This window comes from Ictidomys tridecemlineatus, chromosome 9 (assembly GCF_052094955.1).
Source record: "Ictidomys tridecemlineatus isolate mIctTri1 chromosome 9, mIctTri1.hap1, whole genome shotgun sequence".
In the NCBI taxonomy this organism is placed as follows: Eukaryota; Metazoa; Chordata; class Mammalia; order Rodentia; family Sciuridae; genus Ictidomys; species Ictidomys tridecemlineatus.
Window position 1 is genome coordinate 122607685 of NC_135485.1, and position 19341 is coordinate 122627025.

Genomic DNA, 19341 nt, shown 5'->3' on the forward strand with positions numbered 1-19341 from the left:
TATGAAGTTGTCTCAGCCTTCTAGGCTGAATAACTCTGCTTCCTTTCCCCTCCACTCAAAGGCCTCACTGTACTGCCCTTTAGTCATCTTTGTTTCTCTTCTCTGAACCTTTTCCAGATTCCTCAGGCACAGCCTCTTGTGACATCCAGTCCTCTTGGTTCTGCATTACAGTACTGAACTTGAGTCACCATCAGAGAGCTCAGAGAGGGGGCTGGGAGAGGGACCTCATGGCTCCTGTGCCCCTCACTGTACACTTCACCACAAAGCACTGCTCTGGCAAAGCTCAGATGTTTTCCCATTTTACACCAACTTCCCTGGTTATGTGTGTGTGTGTGTGTGTGTGTGTGTGTGTGTGTGTGTGTTTCATTTCCCTTGGTATACCATTCTTTATTTGTGCCTAATGATCTTTTCTATTCACTCAACTTCTTCAGTTTCTCTAATAGAAAGTAAATTTAACATAGTTATATAGGCCACAGGAATTTAGAATATACACGCATAAAGAGATTGGAAGGAGAAACACCCAGAATCACATTAATAATTTTCTCTAGGAAGGGAGATTAGAAGTGATTTCATTTATTTTCTCTGTGCTTCTCTGAATAGTTCAGTTTGCTATGATTGACACATCTATTGTTGTTGTTTTTTTTTCAAAAGTAAAATTGAAAAATTAACTCTCTGCATGCTCACAGGTCAACACAGGAAAAATGAAATGCTGGTGCCCCGCGTAAGACTTTCCATTCTGGAAGGATCCAAAGCTGCGCTTGGCTGCGGGGTTTATCCAGGGTTGTCCCACTCTGAGCACTGAAACGAGGCCATCCAGAAGAGCTGGTCACCCTGCCTCCCGGCCCTCCCTGTTCTCTTCTTCTAAGAGCCACCAGGTCTGCTCTTGGTGTCTATGATGGCATCTAGCTTGGTCATTTCTCAGGAAATTCAGCTCAGTTGACCTCGGTGAGAAGAAGACACCTGGGAACATCCTTTGTGTCATTGGTTTCAAGCGAGGCCTAGGGCTCCTCAAAAGGCAGTTGTGGAGGTCCAACTGAACAGATCTGCCCCCCGGGAGAGGGAAGGAGAGCAGAGCCTTGGGGAGACCATGAAAAGAGGGCGGGCAGGGAGAGCTGGTGTTGCTCGAGGAGCTGCCGACAGTGCTGGGCCGAGTGCCTTTCAAGAGGGGCAAAGAGAGGAGGGCAAACACGGTCCTGGCTTGGACAGTAATTATTTGGGGACTTTTGTTCACGGTGTCTCTCCCTTTTCTTAATTACTTATTAGTTCCATCTGTAAATCGAGGTTGGTACCACCTAAATGGGCTCCTGCACAAGGCACTTGAGGACAGTCTCCTCCTTCCTTAGCAGGACATCCAGGGCTGCAGACATCATGAAAGTTTCCCTTTTAGTTTTACCACAGGAATCCAGAGCAGTGCCATATGGCAACCCCTCTGGGTAGCACAGAAAGTGAGTATCTGATGGAGACATATGTCCTCACTGTCTCCTGGATCTGTCCTCACCGAGGACAGATTTTAAATATAAATTTTAAATATAAATATACACAAACACACAGTGTAATTATAACATATATATTATTTATATATAAATTACATATAATATGCAGTTACTACATAGGTGTGTGCCTGCGTACACATATGTGTATGTGTGTAAATTCTTCTTACACACACACATACACACACACACACACACACACACACAAGAGGATTCTCTCTAGACATCTGGTTTAAGCGTTAGGGCTGGAGCATTTTTTTATCTTATTTATTTTAAAATTGTAGTTATTTATTTATTTTGATACTGGGGATTGAATCCAGAGATGCTTATCCTCTGAGTAACATCCCCAGCCTTTTTAAGATATTTTATTTAGAGACAGGGTCTCACTGAGTTGCTTAGGGCCTTACTAATTTGCGGAGGCTGGCTTTGAACTTTCAATCCTCCTGCCTCAACCTCCTAAGCCCCTGGGATTACAGGAATGTGCCACTGGGCCGGCTCCCTTTTACTTCAAATGAGATATTTGTCTTATCTGGAGATTTGAGTTTATGAATGTTTCATTCTAAATCAGTGATTTCTCAACCTAGTGTGGTGGTGCACATCTGTAGTTCCAGTGACTCCAAAAGCTGAAGCAGGAGGATTGCTTGAGCCCATGAGTTCCAGGTCTGTTTGGGCAATGTAGCGAGATCCTATCTCACTCACACACACACACACACACACACACACACACACACACACACACACACAAGCTAAGGACTAAATCAATGAATCTCTATTGTGGCTCTTCAGGAAAATCACCTAAGGAACTTCTAAAATGCTTGAGCCTCGCCACTTAAATCAGATGTCTAGAGAGAAACCTCCTATGTGGGTATGTGTATAAAGAAGGATTTATGCACATACTCATATGTATACATATGCACACCCCTATGTAATAATTGCATATTATATGTAGTTTATATATAAAATAATACATATGCTATAATTACTCTGTGTGTTTATGTATTATTTAAAATTGGGATTGGCCCCTTGGTGGAGGACAGAGCCAGGAGAAGGTGAGGACATCATGTTTCCATCAGGTATTCAGAAAGCCCAAGAGACGTCAATCAAGGGTGTCAACCCTGGCCTGTGTGGCCCACAAGAGGCAATTTGGCATCCAAGTGGAGGTGACTCAAGGGTTACATGCTGCAAGATGGAGCAGGTATGTGACCTGCTGGAGAAAAGAAAAGAGCTGTACGGGTGTTTTCTCCATCATTTCTCAAAGATTCAGAGCCAGGTCACTGGGGACATGAGCCACAAGTGTAAGGCCAAGGGAACCACAAACAGCCAGAGGCCTCTCTGGCCCTCCGCTGTCAGCCCACAGGCTCCAGGTTGATGGTCCAATCAGATGCCAGTTCCCTTCCTCCAGGGATTCTGATGTAATTGGTTTGTGGTAGGGTCTAATGTTTCCACATTATTTAAATGTTTTCTGGGTGATTCTAGAGTGCAACCACCAATTTTTAGCTCTGATGGGACAACCGAACTGCTGGGGAGTACAGAGTGGTAAAGGTGTTACCGTCCAGGGGTGCGGTGTTCACTTGTCCATTCAGCAAAGAATTGAAGAACAGCACACAGAGATGGCGAGCAAGAAGCAGGTTTACTGCAAGAGCAGCAGGGATACAGAGGAGACTTCTCTGAAGAGAAGGGGCCCTGGAGCTGGGAATCCAGTTGGGAGTTGGGCCTGTTCTTTTTGTGGTCTCTGGAATTTCCTCCTTCCCTCCTCTCCTCCCCTGTCCATGTCTCCTCACTATTGCTGATTGGTGGCCCCTTTGTCCCTGGGTCTGTCTTAGCTTTTCCTATTGGCTCACACGTTTAGACGCATGAGTACTGAGAGTCTGTCTGACTGGATCCCCATCTTGTGTCGAGGAGCACTTTTGTCAAGCAGGAGTTGACCTCCTCAGAAGACCCTCCCCATGCTCCTTGTCCTGGCCCTGCCCCAAGTTCCTCAGCCACCTTGCCCTGGCTGCCTAGGCCCTGCTATGTCTCCCTCAAAGGGACTCAGGGGACCTGTGTTTTGTCTAGCAAAAGGGAATGGAATGCTCCAGATGCCATTTTTGTTGTTTGTCCTTTTTGCTTATGGATTTTTCTCAGTTTTATACTTTTTCATGTTTTAAAATGTATACATATTTTTCCCCCAATTCTAAAGTTTTAGCTACAACAAAATTGCCAGGAGAACTTATTAAAACAGGTTGCTGGGCCCATCCCCAAGTATTCTGATGCAGTAGCCCTGGCACTGGTCAACTATTTGCATTTCTAGCAAGTACCCAGGTTATGGTGGTGGACTCTGGGAAAAACTGGCCTGGGCTTATTTTTTCCTTTCATCTTCTCATGATTTGTTTCCTGGATTTAATGTTTTAGTGAGATTTCAGTTTTCCTCAGATTTTGGTTTCCTCTCCTTATTAATCTAGATTTTTCTTATCACCTTTAGCTCTGATTCTTTTCTTTTTTTAAAGAGAAAGTGAGAGAGGAGAGGGAGAGAGAGAGAGAGAGAGAGAGAGAGAGAGAGAGAGAGAGAGAGAGAGAGAATTTTTAATATTTATTTTTTAGTTCTCGGCAGACACAACATCTTTGTTGGTATGTGGTGCTGAGGATCGAACCTGGGCCACACGCATACCAGGCGAGCGCACTACCGCTTGAGCCACATCCCTAGCCCCTAGCTCTGATTCTTATTCCATTTTGTTTTACCAGTCCCTCCTCTCCCCCACCCAACTTTTTAAAGCGGGTCTTAAGAATACAGTGCATTGTTATTAACTGTAGCCACCATGGTGTACAATAGCTCTCAGACTTATTCCTTCCAGCTAACTGAAATTTGGTAGATTTTGACCAAATATCTTGCCAATAAAAAAACCCACCAGTCGTTTTTTAAAAATTTGCCCTTTTGGGCTGGGGATGTGGCTCAAGCAGTAGCGCGCTCGCCTGGCATGCGTGCGGCCCGGGTTCGATCCTCAGCACCACATACCAACAAAGATGTTGTGTCCACCGAGAACTAAAAAATTAATATTAAAAAATTCTCTCTCTCTCTCTCCCCCTATCTCTCTCTCTTTAAAAAAAAAAATTTTGCCCTTTTTTAAAAATCTGCCCTTTTTGACCAAGGTAGATATTCTTGGTTGTCCACTCAAAAAAAAAAAAAAAAATTACAGAACGGGAATCCACATGCCCAATGATGTTGTTCTGCTGCTGGACCAGTTCTGCTGCTTAGAACTGCCTCATCTCTAGGCTTTTTGTTATGTGAGTTTTGCTTCATTGTTTATGCATTTAAAGTCAGGTTTTTTACTACTTCAAGGCCAAAACATCCTAAATGATATTGTGGTACTGGGGATTGAACCCAGGGCCTTGTACATGCAAAGCAAGCACTCTACCAACTGAGCTATATCTCCAGCCCTACTTTTGACCTTCTTGAAACTTCTTTTTACTTGTATATATTTGTGGGCATATCTCCCAATAGATTCCTTGAGATCAGGAATCTTTGAATCTTGTCTGAAATCTTCCTAAGATCTTAAATATCCTGTTGTTTGAGAGAATAAATGAATTAATTCATTTCCTTGAAGACTTGTTTGGGTTGTTTTTTGCTAATGACTGAAATGGAATAGATCATGTAGCACTTCTGATTGTCCTAAGCAAAACAGAGTGCCCGACTATCTTAAATGGAGTGGCTTCATTGTAAGGATTCATGTGGATGGAACTCGTACCCTCACAGCCCTGGGACATGTTCCCTCCTTGTCACCCTCTCATCCAACCCAGGTGTCCTCTCTCATGGACTCTCCCCCTTTCTCTATGCTTTTAATTTCTGTTTTTTTTTTCCCCCTACCAACTGGTCAAATGGCTGCAAATCCTTTAGCTCAGATTTCAGAAGGCAAGTCAAAAGGTTCATTATTAGCCTTCTAAGGTCAAAGCCCTCAGGTTCACTTCTTGTCCTAGACAGCTTTAGGACAAGTGCCACCTTTGGTCCAACCAAGGACCACTTCAGGACAACAGAATATCCTGAAACATCTTCCCTGAAACCATCAGAAGTTAGGAATAAAAGGCACCATGCAAGCAGGTTGACAAGAATGATTTAGAAAAAACTCCAAAAGGAAATACATCATGGTGAGATAGGAGATGGGGCTTTTATTTTCTGCCCTTTACTTTCTTTGCATTTTCTATTTTTTTTTTTTGTACCAGGAATTGGACCCAGGGGTGCTTAACCACTGAGCCACATCCCCAGCCCTTTTTTTTAATACTTGGTTTAGAGACAGGTTCTCGCTAAGTTACTTCAGGGCCTCACTAAGTTGCTGAGGCTGGCTTTGATCTCACCATCCTCCTGCCTTTGTCTTTCCAGCTGCTGGGATTATAGTTGTGTGCCACTGCACCGGCTTTCTGTTTTTTTTTTTTTTTTCTGGGAACATGTAGTACCCGAAAAATATTAAAATGACATATTAAAACAAGAATTGTGCTGGGGGTAAAGATCTATAGTAGAGTGTTTGCCTAGCATGTGTAAGGCCCTGGGTTCCATGCCAGCACTGGGGAAAAAAGTATAAATAAAATAAAATATGAATTGCAAGTAATTAGAAGGGAAGGACAGCCACTTACTGGGTGTAGCACCCAGCGCTGTGCATGTGTAATTGGATGCCTTCCTTTCTCGTCCATGCCTTTTAGGGCCATGATCTCCATTCCAGAGTTGGCAGATATAAATGGCGCCAGATAGCCTGTGTACACACTGTAGCCTATTTTGGTCCATTCAAATGTGGAACTGTAGTAACAAACCTATTTGGGTTAGTGTCAGGTGACAACTACTCATATGAGTATTTGTGCTATGACTTCACTTACTATGTACTGAAATAGGTGCCCACAGGACAGCCTGTGCGAGATGCTATTTTCATCTGCTTCTATTTCCTCAGTAGGTCGCGTCATCCAAATTGTAGCCAAGCACTCAATCCTCAATGAAGATCCACCAGCTTTAAAGGCAGTGGTTTTAAAAGCAATGTGTTTCATAATCTGGGAATAAATGGTGTTTGAAAGAGAATGTCCTTCATGGAGTGGACTTCTTAAAATACTGATCAGGTCAGGTTGCTACTGCCCTTAAAAATGTCCAGAGCTGCTCATTTCTCCCTCCACCTCCAGGACCTTGCTCCCAACTTCCTTTTCAGCCTTCTTGTCCACCTCATCTCATTCCACAGCCCACTTTCTAGGCACCTGGGGATGAACTTCCCTGGGAAAACCAAGCACTTTCATATCTTTGTATATCAAAAATTCCTACAGTCAGTGTGTGACTAAATGTGACCAAGAACTACTACCAAAAAAAAACACTCTAGTTGTTTACTGATAGTTGGATAATTTTCCATCAGTTTCTTCCAGTTGCTACACCCTAGAGCTGTGACTTTTCTACTTTAGCTTCAGTGTGCCTTCTGCAGTAGATCCCACATTCACCCAACCATCTAGTTCCAACATGGCGTCCAACATGGCAGCCATGTGCCACGTGGGGATTCTGCAGGACCGTTGGCAGAACACAGAGCTAGGGCCTATGACCTGGATTTCACACTGTGAACCCTTGGGCTAGACTAGGCCTCTTCTTCCTCAGCAGTCTCTGGGAAATAAAGATATCTGCCCACCAACCTCAAGGTTGGCATCATTGAGGAGCAGGTGGGTGTGGAAACATCTTGTCTCCTGTAAAGTACACACAGTGGGAAGTGTTAGCCTCTCAGTAACTGTCATTATTTGCTTGTGCTTAGCACAGAGATTCTTCTGTTGACACTTCTAGCTGAGATTACAGTTGTGTGCTGCTGCACACAGGCTGGATAGTTCTTTGTCCTGAGGAGCTGGTCTTTGTGGGAAAGGGTGTCTACCCTCTGAATGGTAGAGCACCACCAAGTCCTGAAAACTGAAATTGTGCCCAGGCCTTACCAGACGTCCCCTGGAGGTCAAATGCCCTGCTGAGAACCATGGCCGACTGTAGCTTTTAGAGTTTTTCTCTGGTCACCCTTCCATCTCTTTCCTCCAACTATTCCCTGTAACCCAATCCACTGTCTCTTCTGGTCCTTAAATAAGCAAGGCTTCTTTTGATTCCATATTAGGCATACCTTCCTCTGCCCCTGTCAACATTTTATAAAGGTGGATTTGCAGTTGATGCATGGATTTAGGAGCTTCTCTGGACTCTGTGCACAAAATCTCCTGCAACAGTGCTTCATGTTCTAACACTGAACTCAAAAAAATATTTCCTCTTTTCTAAAGCCTCTCTTCCATCTCTGCTCATTCGATAACCCTACTTTTGACATGCAATTTGGAAATATAGATTCTCTTAAAAATCCAAGCTCTTTGTAGCCAGGTGTGGTGGCACACACCTGTAATCTCTGTGGCTTGGGAGGCTGAGGCAGGAGGATGGAGTTCAAAGCCAGCCTCAGCAATTTATTGAGGTCCTAAGCAACCCAGAAGACCCTAAATAAAATATGAAAAAAGGGCTGGAAATACAGCTCAGTGGAAAAGCACTCCTGAGTTCAATCTCTAGTACAAAAAAAAAAAAAAAAAAAAAAAAAAAAAAGAAAGAAAAGAAAAGAAAAAAAATCCAAGCTTTTTCATTGAGTTACCTTCTCTCTTCACTGCTGGTACCACCAACTACCTGCAGGCCTGAAAAATCATTCCATAATTGAAAGTTTCCTTTTTCTCCTCATACATTTTTGTTTGGTTTTGTTTCTTTTTTTTTGTGTGTGTGCCTGGCCCTTTTGTTTGATTTTTAACATTAAGAAGATAGGGGTTGGGATGTAGCTCAGTGGTAGAGCACTTGCACGCAGGAGGCCCTGGGTTCACTCCCCAGTACCCCCACCACAAAAACAAAACAAACAAACAAACAAAAAAGAAGAAGGTAATACACAGTTTTTGTTGTTGTTGTTTGTTTTTGTTTTTTTCTCCAAATAGTACAGAAATACATTAAGGACAACACTGGTTTTTTTTTTTTTTATTCCTCTCCTTGGCCTCCCTCCCCCTTTCCCACCCAACTTTCAATCTCTCTCTCCAGAGATGCACCTTCATGCCTGGTGTCATTGCTCAGTTTTCTATGCACTGGCAAGCATAATTTTTCTCATTGCTTTTTCAGCATGCTAATGTTTGTATGGGAAGACGAAGCTTTGCTTATTTCGTCCCTAGCCAGAACAACACTCAGTCCCTAAAGATGGTGGAAGAGGAGGTTTAATTGGTACTCTGCAAGTATCTAAAACAGGCTCCCTCTCCTGCCAAAGCCCTGCAGAAGCGTGGTGCATGCTGGAAAGGAAGACAGCCTGCTCAGCCTTCAGACACCTCCAGACCAACCCCTCCAGGTGTTCACACACAAACCCCACATTCAAGCCTCAATCCTATTGTGTCTGACTTTTTTCTTTCTTTCTTTCTTTCTTTCTTTCTTTCTTTTTTTTTTTTTTTTTTTTTAAGGAGGTAAGTGTTTTGCAAAGAACCCTGAGGAGAGAAGACAGACAGGTTTATGCAGTGGAAAAAAACAATTCTACACCAGGGGAGGAGAATTAGGGAGTGTGTGTATTGGGCTCATTCTACTGAATGTTTCCCCTTGGCCAGGTTCAGAATTAAACTCTTGACAGGAAGATATAAGAATTATTTTATGTGTGATTGATTCAGGAACTTATGACCATTTACAAATGCATGTGCCCAGGTGCAAACAAGATAATTTTTTAAAAATTTCATTTGAATGAAGGTCATTCTTTCTTTCTTTCTTTCTTTCTTTTTTGGTACTAGGGATTGAACTCAGGGGCACTCGACCACTGAACCACATCCTCAGCCCTATTTTGCATTTCATTTAGAGACAGGGGCTCACTGAGTTGCTTAGCGCCTCACTAAATTGCTAAGGCTGGCTTTGAACTCGTGATCCTCCTGCCTCAGCCTCCCAGGCCACTGGGATTACCTGCATGTGCCACTGTGCCAGGCTTCTTTCTTTAATTCTTTTGTTCACTAGTTCTAGGCTGTCCTGCAGGCAGTGCTTCTAGGAGAAGAATTCATAAAGTGAACTTGGACACACACTCTGCTTTGTAGAAGCATATAGCCAATTAGTGCAGAAAGAGCTTGTCCAATTTATGTCATCAGAATATAAAGCGCTAAAGGTTATGAGGACAAGATAGCACTTAAATTGTCAAGTGCTATCATTATTTTTCCCTCCAGTGGACACCTCTGTGAACACAGGCTCTCACACACCCACGCACTGACTCGGCAATCCTCACCTGTCATGGCGTTGGCCTAGCATGAGCGGGCCGTAGGTAACTGCTGGCTTGGACTGAGTGGGAGTCCCTGCAGGTGGGACAATGTTAAGTGATTCCTTCCCTGGGCCTCAGGATGACCTTCCCCAGGGCTTCAGAGCTGGTTTATTTCCCTGTCTTACTGATGTGGGGCCAGCCACGTAACACTTGCTCTGACCAAGGATACATGGATGGAAGGACAGCGTGGCCCGTGTGGGCAAAGCTGAGAATCGTCACAGGCCTTGGCTTGCTTCTGTCGTGCTCCCGAGATCTTCGTCTTCTGTGCTCTGCCAACATGGACCCCATGATGTGAAGCCAATTCCAATAAGATCAGAGGACTGGGATCCAGCTGAGTACAGCCTAGATCAGCCAAACCTCAGCAGACCTGCGACCCACCCTCAAGATGGGTCTTTTCTAGACCTCTTAGTCTATGACTGTCTGCCATGGAGGTGTTCAGGATTATTCGTTGTATAGCATTAGTGCAGCAATAGCAGATTGATGTGTCTCTTAGGGTTATTCATTCAGGAGTGGCAAACCTGAATGGAGAAAATCAGAGGAGAAAAGAACTGTTTGTGATCTCAGGAGACGGGAAGGCTCAAGAACCTGGCTGGGTTGTTTGTAGCAAGTCTATGTTTCTAGAAGCTGAGGTTTACCTCTCTGAAAATTGTTATATGAACCTACTCCCTAAGGAAGAGGCCTGGAATCTGAGATCATCCAGCCGGCCTCACTGCTTTACAGATGGGGCAAATGAGGCCAAGAGACTCGATGGTGGACTCACTAAGACTGGGGCTGCCTTAGTCAGCCTTTCACCACTACAAAATACCTAACAAGAACAAATTAAAGGAGGAAATTTTATTTTGGACTCACAGTTTCAGAGGTCTCAGTCCATGGTTGGCCAACTCCATGGCTCTGGGCCAGAGGTGAACCAGAACATCATGGCGGAAGGGTAGCCATGGAGGAAAGCTGCTTTGAATGTGGGGGGAGAGGGGCTCAGGAAAGATGCACCCTTCCAGGGCACACCCCAGGGACCCACCTTCCCCAGCCACGTCCCACCTACCCATAGTTACCATCTAGTCAGTCCATTCCAAGTAGGATAGACTGATCTGCCTACAGCTCTCGCAACTCAACCACTTCACCTCTTCATATTCCTGCATAAACACAGGAGCTTCAGATCCAAACCACAACAGGGACTTTTACTTTTGATTCTCAGTCCAGTGAACCCACAGTTTCTCACCGTAACTGTCCTTTCCTGGGAGAAGTTTATATATTGTTACTGAAGCTATTGTGACCATAAGTGGCAAGATAGTAGAAGAAATTCAATAAATATCATACGTATTTAGGGGCCCTGGACTTATTTTGAAGTACCTAAGCCCACCAGCAAATTAGACCATTTGGTCTAGAAAAAGGAAGACACCACTAAAATGCAAAAATACCGTCAAGAGTTAATACTTAACTTTTGATCTAAGGGCCAGAGCTGCCAAGAACCAAAGACCAGAGGTGCCTTTTAGAGACAACCCTTCCGGCCAATTCTTTGGCATTCCCAAGGCCAATCCTAGAGGAAAACTGTAGAACATACAGGGGTGGGGAGGGGGCGTGAAAAGACTGAGGTTCATCTGAGTAAGTGGGAGTTACTCAACTGTGGTGTTTATAAGTAACTGCATTCGGTTTGCTAACCCAGGACCTTCTGCATGCTAGGCCAATGCTCCACTACTGAGTTACACCCCCAATCCCACCTTAATAAAAACTAATCACCTTTAATAGAAAATAAGCACTGGAATTCAAAATTGATGCCATAATAGAAAAATAGAGTAAGTTATCATTTCTCCATACCTGACTTTGTGACCTGTGAATTTTTTAACTAGAATGTATTAGCAGGGTTGTAATACCAACTGCTAGTACTGGGAAGAAAGCAGGAATAATACTGCTAGCCATTATATAGAGAAAAAAATCTAGAAGGATTAAGCATAAAAAGGTCTTGGTTCGCTTTCTTTTTCTTTTTTTCAGTATTCAATCCAGGGCCTCCTGCTTATCAGGCAAGTTCTCTACCACTGAGCTACATCTCCAGTCCTTTTTACTTTGTTTTCAAACAAGGTTTCCTGAAGTTGGCTAACCTGGCCTCCAACTTGTGATCCTCCCACCTCAGTCTCCCAAGTAGTGGGGATTACAGATATGTACCACTGCACCCAGATTGCTTTTGGTGCATTTTGAATATTTGTGTTATAAATGTCGTGTATTTATAATATGAAAAAAATATGTATTTCTGTGTGTGTGGTGCTGGGGATTAAACGCAGAACCTTTTATGCAAATGCCCTACCACTGAGCTACACCCTCAATCCTACTTTAATAAAAAAAAATAATCAACTCTCACTTTCTATTGTCCTCTCTCTCCTGATACAAAGTCCTTTCAAGTTTCTCTTATTTGTCGCACTACCCATATGTATACCCTGGCACTGGAATTGTTACTCCTACCATTTTTCCTAATTCTTTTTTTTTTATGATTCAAGAATTTATTAAGTCATTCATGCAAAAGATACTGATAATTACATTAGCAAAAGATCAATATAAAAGCAACCCCACAATTCTGCACCTGTCCATTTAAAAATTTTTGTTCTACTGGTTTAAAGGTCATTTTTTCCCTAATTATTTTATAATTTGCTATATCCTCCAAGCCCCTGGGCCTTTGTATTTTCTAGTATTGTTGTTTGAGAGTTAAGGTGGCCAGCACGCCACCAACTGTGATTCTGGAAAGTGTAATTAAACAGAAAACAACAGAGAAACCATTGAGATCACTAGTTTGCATTCATGATTCTGGAGGGGACTTTGGTATAGATACTATGTATTTACTAATGATGGATGTCTTACTTGCAGAAGTAGTTTTTTTAAAAAAAATTTGAAGTTGTAGATGGACAGTATGCCTTTATTTTATTTGTTTATTTTTATGCAGTAACCAGGATAAAACCCACATGTGCTAGGCCAATGCTCTGCCACCTGAACTACAGCCCCAGCCCCTTGTAAAAGTATTTGAAAGCATTACGGGGGAAGAGGCAGTGTGATATGATCAAAACCGAAACAGCTGTACAAGGAAGTTTAGTTCCTTTTAACAGGTGTGGGAGGCCACAGATGAGTAAGGCTGGGCAGTCACGGTGGCAGTCAGAGGTGCAGCCAGATCTTCTTGGTGTGTTCTGATGGGGGCTGTGTGGGACCCAGTGGAGCAAGGGTACTCACCCCAGCCTGTGGGTGGAGCTAGAAGGAACTTCTTAGAAGGTCTCCTGAGCTAAGTCCTGAAGACCAGTCAGGGTCAGTCAAGGGAAGAAATGTTCCTAGAAGTGGTGAAGAAACATGGGCAAGTGAAAATTACACAGCCAGGCTTTATTGTTAGTTCCAAGCTCCCTGGAAGCCAAGGCAAAAAGTGAAAATGTGACATGCTGTGTGTTTCTTACTGTTTTAGTCAGCTTCTGAGCTGCTGGGACCGAAACACCCAACAAGAACAACTTCGAGGGGGAAAAGTTTATTTGGGGTTCGTGGTTTCAGAGGTTTCAGTACAGATTCCATTGCTTTGAGCCCAAGGTGAGGCAGTAAGTCATGGGGACAGCGCCCAGCAGAGGAAAGCTACTCAGCTGCTGGCAGGGTCAGGAGAGGGTAGGAGGAGGAAGGGTCTGCAGGAAAGACACACCCTTTCAGGGCGCGCCCCCAGTGACCCACCTCCTCCAGCCATGTCCCACCTGCCTGTAGTTACCACCCAGTCATTCAAACTAGGATGGACCAATCAGGTTACAGCTCTCATAATCTAATCACTCTATTTCTGAACAGTCCTAGTTAACAGGAGCTTTGGAGAGACACCTCATATCCAAACCATAACACTTACTTTTTGAGAAAAGGAACATACTATTCCAGGAGCTAAAAGTACAATTCTTGAACAGGTGATTTTTCAGGTTTAATTGTATATAAAAATCTACTTGAGTATTATTAAAAATGCAGAGTTCTGGGCCTCAGCCTCAGGGATTCTGACCCAGTAGTTCTGGGGTAGAGTCCAGGCCTCTGCATTTTAATAAGTTCTCCCAAATAACTATGATGCAGGTGCCCCTCCTAAAGTCCACTTTAAAAAAATACTGCCACGGGGGTGGGGTAGCTCAATGGTAGAGCACTTGGTTAGCATGAGTGAGGCCCCGGGTTCAATCCCTGGTACCACACACACACAGCAAAACAAAAATTGCCCTTAAATGAATTTTATTCACTTATTCATTTGTTTCTTAAGCATTATCTTAAATGCTGAGGGTAGACCAGAGAACAAGTCACTGAAGCCACCTGCCTCAGGGAGACCCGGTCAACCAGGCTTCTTCCCAGGTCCCGCCCAAAGGGCCTTTTGTAGACCAGGCCTTCTGCACTTCCACCTCATGCCTAGTGCCACCTTAGCTCCTAGTGACAATGCTTTCCATTCTGTGGTGGGGCAGGCCACCTGCAGATACCTTGGAGGCCTCAGGATGGAGGAGGTGCAGGCTGGCGCCTGTGGAGGAAGCCCTTTGGATTCTCCCAACTTGGTAGCAGTTTCTCTGAATGAAGAGCTAAAGAATATGTGGGGGGTGGTGGCGGGCAGCCAGGAGGCGGGGACAGACTCCAGGGGTGCAGATGGGCTGAATCTGGCTGTGGAGGCTCAGCTGCTCAGCTTGAAAGGCAGTGAAATGTCTGTCCACCCCTCTCCCAGAGGCAGCTTCCTGTACTCTGTGGGGTTCATTCTCACCTGCCATGCCAGTGCTCCCTCTGGGCAGTCCCTCGGTCCCTGGGGCCTTTGTCTGTCTCCCCTTTCCTTCCTATGACTTCAGAATGATTTTCAGGTGCCACCTGGAGTTCTCATTACCTTGTCAGAGGGGACCCCTTCCTGTTACTCAAATCCCAAGGGACTGTCAGTCACCACCAGCTGCCATTTAGTCAGTGAAAGAAGCCCTAGAGTGTGTGTGGGTGGGTGGGGGAGGATGTGTGCCCATTTTATGAGTGAGTGTGCATGAGGGTGGATGTGGAGTGACTGCAGTGGCCAGCTCATACATAAAAAGTCCAACATGGACCCGTGATCTGCAGTAGGCAGGAATCGGCTCACTCTCCGACAGCTTCCCTCGTTTCCATCCCCACTTCTAATTTCAGAGAAGCCAAATACAGTTACTGGAACCCACAGGCAAACTTGCTGCTAGTCCCCCGCTGATGGGTGACTGTCACGGCCCAGCTGAAGCCTCCCGATGGATCTACTGTGAGTCCTGCCTGCCTTTGGGTCTCTGCAAAATGCAAGTGATGGCAGCTGTGTCCCACCCTGGAGCGAGCCCTGAATTAAACAGCCTTTGCTCATCCTCATTTATTCCCACAGTGTGCATGAATGAGAGGGGAAGCTGCCTGTGCACATGTGCGGGAGTGGGCACCCACGGCTCAGTGCTGGCGATGGGAAGTGGAATGGAGGGAAGGGAGTTCGCATCCGCTGTGAGATCCTATGACCTCTGAATGTGCTCCTCTAGGGTCGGTGGAGCCGGGGGGAGCAGGGGGGACAAGAGCAAAGGGAGAAGGAATCCGATGACAGAGTCGTGGATTAAAACTTAGCCATATCCCTTCTGCATGTGTTATCTGCCTCTCAATGCTACCTCAGGAGCTGGGGACTCTCCTGGGAGTAATATTTGACCCTGCCTGAGTATTTTCTTTTATTATTTACTTATTTATTTATGTACCAGGAATTGAACCCAGGCGTGCTCAACCCTGAGCCAGTATGGACAGTGATGGTAAAAACATTCTCCTCGCGATAAAGTGCTAAATGCCCCTAGAGCTGGTTTCTCTCCCTGTCCTCCCTCCTGAGCAGATGAGGCCTCAGAGCATTTCCATACGCCTTTCCTGCTGTCAGGAAGCCACTGGCAAGCACCAAGGAGATCTTCCCCTGGCTCTGTGCAGGTCCCTGGCTCCCAGGCTCCTGGTGCCTCCCTGTGGCACCAAGGCTCTGACTTCCTGCCACAAGTGTTTCGGGATTTCATCTGAAGTCGACCAGCTACTTGCCAAAATTGATGGTTGGTAAAATTAGAACAAACAGAGGTAAATAGCCCTTTCCCTGCCACACAGTCTCCCTGTGATTTTAACTGCAGCAGAGAGGTCGCTGGGGTGTTACCGTTTTCTGATCAATGATGGTAATTTTCTTTCCCTTAAGATCAGCTTTATCAAGCTAAGGGTCTTAGCAAACACTGGGGTCAAAAGAAAATTACATGCCTGTGCAGGATTTCTCTGTGGCTTCAGTTTATTTTGTACACCATTCTAACTGATTTAGGGTTGTGCTGCTTAGAAGCAACGCAAAGCACACTTGTTGAAACTCCAACAAGCTGTTTGGCCATTCCCTGGGGCTCAGAGGGAGGACTGCACAATAAGACAGGCTGAGGTCCAGCCCCAGATACCCGACTGCAAAAACTTCCCCAGCAAGCTGTAGTTTTAACAAGGAAGAACCCAAAGCTGGCAACCTTCCTTTTGCCAAATACATGTCTCAAGCCTTGAAGCAACAATGCTTTAATAGTTTGGAAATGGTAAAAGGAAAGAACTCCCAGGCCCTGGGCCTTCTGTCTTGCACGCGTGTGGAGAAATGCTTGCTGCTGCAGGAGTAACTGCCTCCTGAGCTCAGTGCTAGAGGGTCTGGAAGCCAGTGGTGTATTCACATGCTCCGCAAGAGTTCAGTGAATAGTTCTTTCCCTGTTGTTTTCTCTATTTCCTTCTGCTGTTCTGTGTTATCTTCTAAAGTGAAAAAAGCATAGTTTATCAGGAGTTCACTTAATTGCCAATTTAAAACATTAAATGCATACTATAAATCCATGAACAAACTGATCATTACATGAATCACCAACCTATTTCCTGTAGATAAGAACTAAGATAAACATGACTATGACATTGAAAAACAGCCATTCACTAAAGAAAAAGTTCTTGGCTGTGACCTGGCTGAGGAATTCCAGTTATCTTCTGCATTTACACCATTCAGATCATGAAGATAAAGTGACTCTCTGGGTGTGCCTCTCCAGGTGTGATGGTGCATGCCTATATGGCTCTGGAGGCTGAGGCAAGAGGATCACAAATTCAAGGCCAGTCAAATCAATTTAGCAAGGCCCTAAGCAACTTATTGAGATCCTGTCTCAAAAAATAAGGAGGGTTGGGGATGTGGCTCAGTGGGTAAGCAAGCACTAGGGTTCAATTCCAGTGCGAAAGAAAGAAAGAAGGAAGGAAGGAAAGGAGGGCAGGAGGGAGGGGAGGAGGGAGGGAGGGAAGGAAAAGAAAAGAAAAAGAAAGAGGAGGGAAGGAAGGAAGGAAGGAATAATCCAGATGGTAATCTGCATGGTGCATGGAAGGGTTCAGAGGTGAGATGAGTCCCAGGCCTTGACCCTACTCATTTCTCTCTGCACAGCAGCGAACATGATTAGGAGACTGTAGTCAGTGATGCTTAGGCCCTAAACCTGAACCATGAGAAAGACTTCAGATAGCATACAAAAACCTAGTACATGCTGGGCACACTGGTGCACATCTGTAATCCCAGGTACTTGAGAGGCTGAAGCAGGAGGATTGCAAGTTTGAGGCCAGCCTCAGCAACTTAGTGAGACCTTGTCTCAAAAAAAAAAAAAAAAAAAAAAAAAAAAAAAAAAGGCTGGGGATGTAGCACAGTGGTAGAGCACATTGGGTTCAGTCTCCACTACCACAAAACAATAACTACAACAACAAAAACTTGAACAAACTCGAACGTACTCTGATCTCCACAGTGTATGCAACAGACATTGCTTCCTACTTCGTTTCTGTGGGGTGGGATTTCCATTCTCATTCTAATCTGATCCAGTCCCATTTTGCTTGATGTGAACAACTTCTGAGAAATTTATAGTGAATGCAAGAAGGAAGAAGGGTGATATGCAGATTCCCTTTCCTGCCCGACATTATCTTGGCCTCTGGAAGTAGATCCTCTGAATGATGGGTTAGCCCCAGCCAGCAGAGTACTACCTTGAGCGAGCAGAGTACTACCTTGAGCGTGCCTGTAGCCTCATGTCTTGCCTCCAGATGGGCCTGAGAGCAGAGGGAGAGAGATGAGCTGGTAGAGAATCTGTGTGGCAGTTTTCTAATGGTGAAATGGTCCCTGTCCTCTGGGCCTATGCTCTCCAACACGGAAACCACCGAGTTGTTTAAATTAATTTAAAAATAAATAAAATAGTGCTGGGGCGGTAGCTCAGTGGTAGAGTTCTTGCCTTGCACATGTGAGGCACTGGGTTTGACCCTCAGCACCACATAAAAATAAATAAATAAAACAAAGCCATGCTGTCCATCTAAAACTACAAAAATATTAAATAAATTAAAATAAAAAAATTCAGTTTGCATTAGGCTCATTTCAAGCGCTCAGTAGCAGCGCAGTGCGGCTGGTGACTACTGACCTGGACAGCGCCGGGTTTGCATTTCCACCAGCGCAGTTTCACTGGACAGAGCTGTCCTAGGTTCTAGGCAGTCCCAAAGACTCCCAGGCGGGATATGGAAAAACCACAAACCCAGAAGGCACGTGGTCCAGGTCCCCCAGTCCCAGATCCTGAAGGACATCTAAGCCACAGGACACCGTTCCCAAGGGGGCATTTTCAAAAGTTGAAAACTGGGACTCGGAAGGGCCGGGGAGGGGTGCTCACTGAATCAGTGCTGGGTGAGCAACTTCTCTTTTGCAATCCTTGCTGGTCCGACAGGCTCCTGCAGTTACATCACTTCCTAAAAAACAGGCAAACACCTCTCCTTCAAGTGAGCACCGACCCAAACCAGCAGGAAACAGGAAATGTGCGCGCTGGAGGGAGGTCGGGGCGCAGCGCCGCATCCTGACCGCACCGAGGCTCGCTGACATGACCGCTGCCCGCGCCGCCCTGGTCTTCGCCCTGGGACTCGTCCCCGTCCGCCCGGGTAAGCGACCTCCGGCGGGGAAGGAGGATCGGAAGGGCTTGTGGGCGCCGGCAGCTACTGGACTCTGCAGGGGTGGGTCACGCCCAGAAAATCGAATCCTTTCTGTTACCAAAGTGGAGAAAATTAACTGTCCCGCGCGGGGCTGGGGGTGGAGGGTGGACTTCGCTGTCACCGCAGCCGTCAGATCGCGCCCCAGTCCTCGCTGGATCCAAGCCTCTTGCGAGATGGGTGGGTCCCTGTAATTGACCGACTTTAATGGGCATATTAAGAAAACCATAAACTTTTTGGCAGTTGGTGGAAAAGGACGTTTCAGTCGGCTGCAACCCAGGAAAAGTGAATTCGCTTTTCGTAGCGCGGGCTGAGAGGTCTGCAGGTTCCAAACGCTCCTGGAAGAACGCGGCTATGGAAATGTATTACTGGAAAGCATACCAAAAGTTGGGAAAAAAATGTAAACAGGAAATTATCTGAGGACTTATCATGCACCCACTCTCTAACACATGGAGAAAGTTCTTTCATCTGCTTTTCTTTGATCTTGTTACTTCCGGGGGTATTTCCTTGCATTGATGGTTACTAATGATGGTTTGTTTGAAAAAAGTAATGATCGTAGCCAAGTAAAAGAACTGGAAAAGGTAAAATATTAAATCTCAATATGTTATGTTAAAAGTAGCTATTGATGTACTCTTGACAGTTGCTAC

General features: G+C 45.1%; 1 protein-coding gene across 1 annotated transcript in view; it reads left to right on the plus strand.

Annotated features, from left to right (window-relative positions):
• The first annotated feature begins 18482 nt into the window (after positions 1 to 18482).
• Positions 18483 to 19341, plus strand: part of Tmem154 (transmembrane protein 154) — a 42900-nt gene continuing 42041 nt past the window's right edge. The window contains exon 1 of the mRNA XM_021734751.3: positions 18483 to 18646. Coding sequence (XP_021590426.1) covers positions 18589 to 18646 — 58 coding nt within the window. The 5' untranslated portion in view covers positions 18483 to 18588. The remainder of the gene's footprint in view (positions 18647 to 19341) is intronic.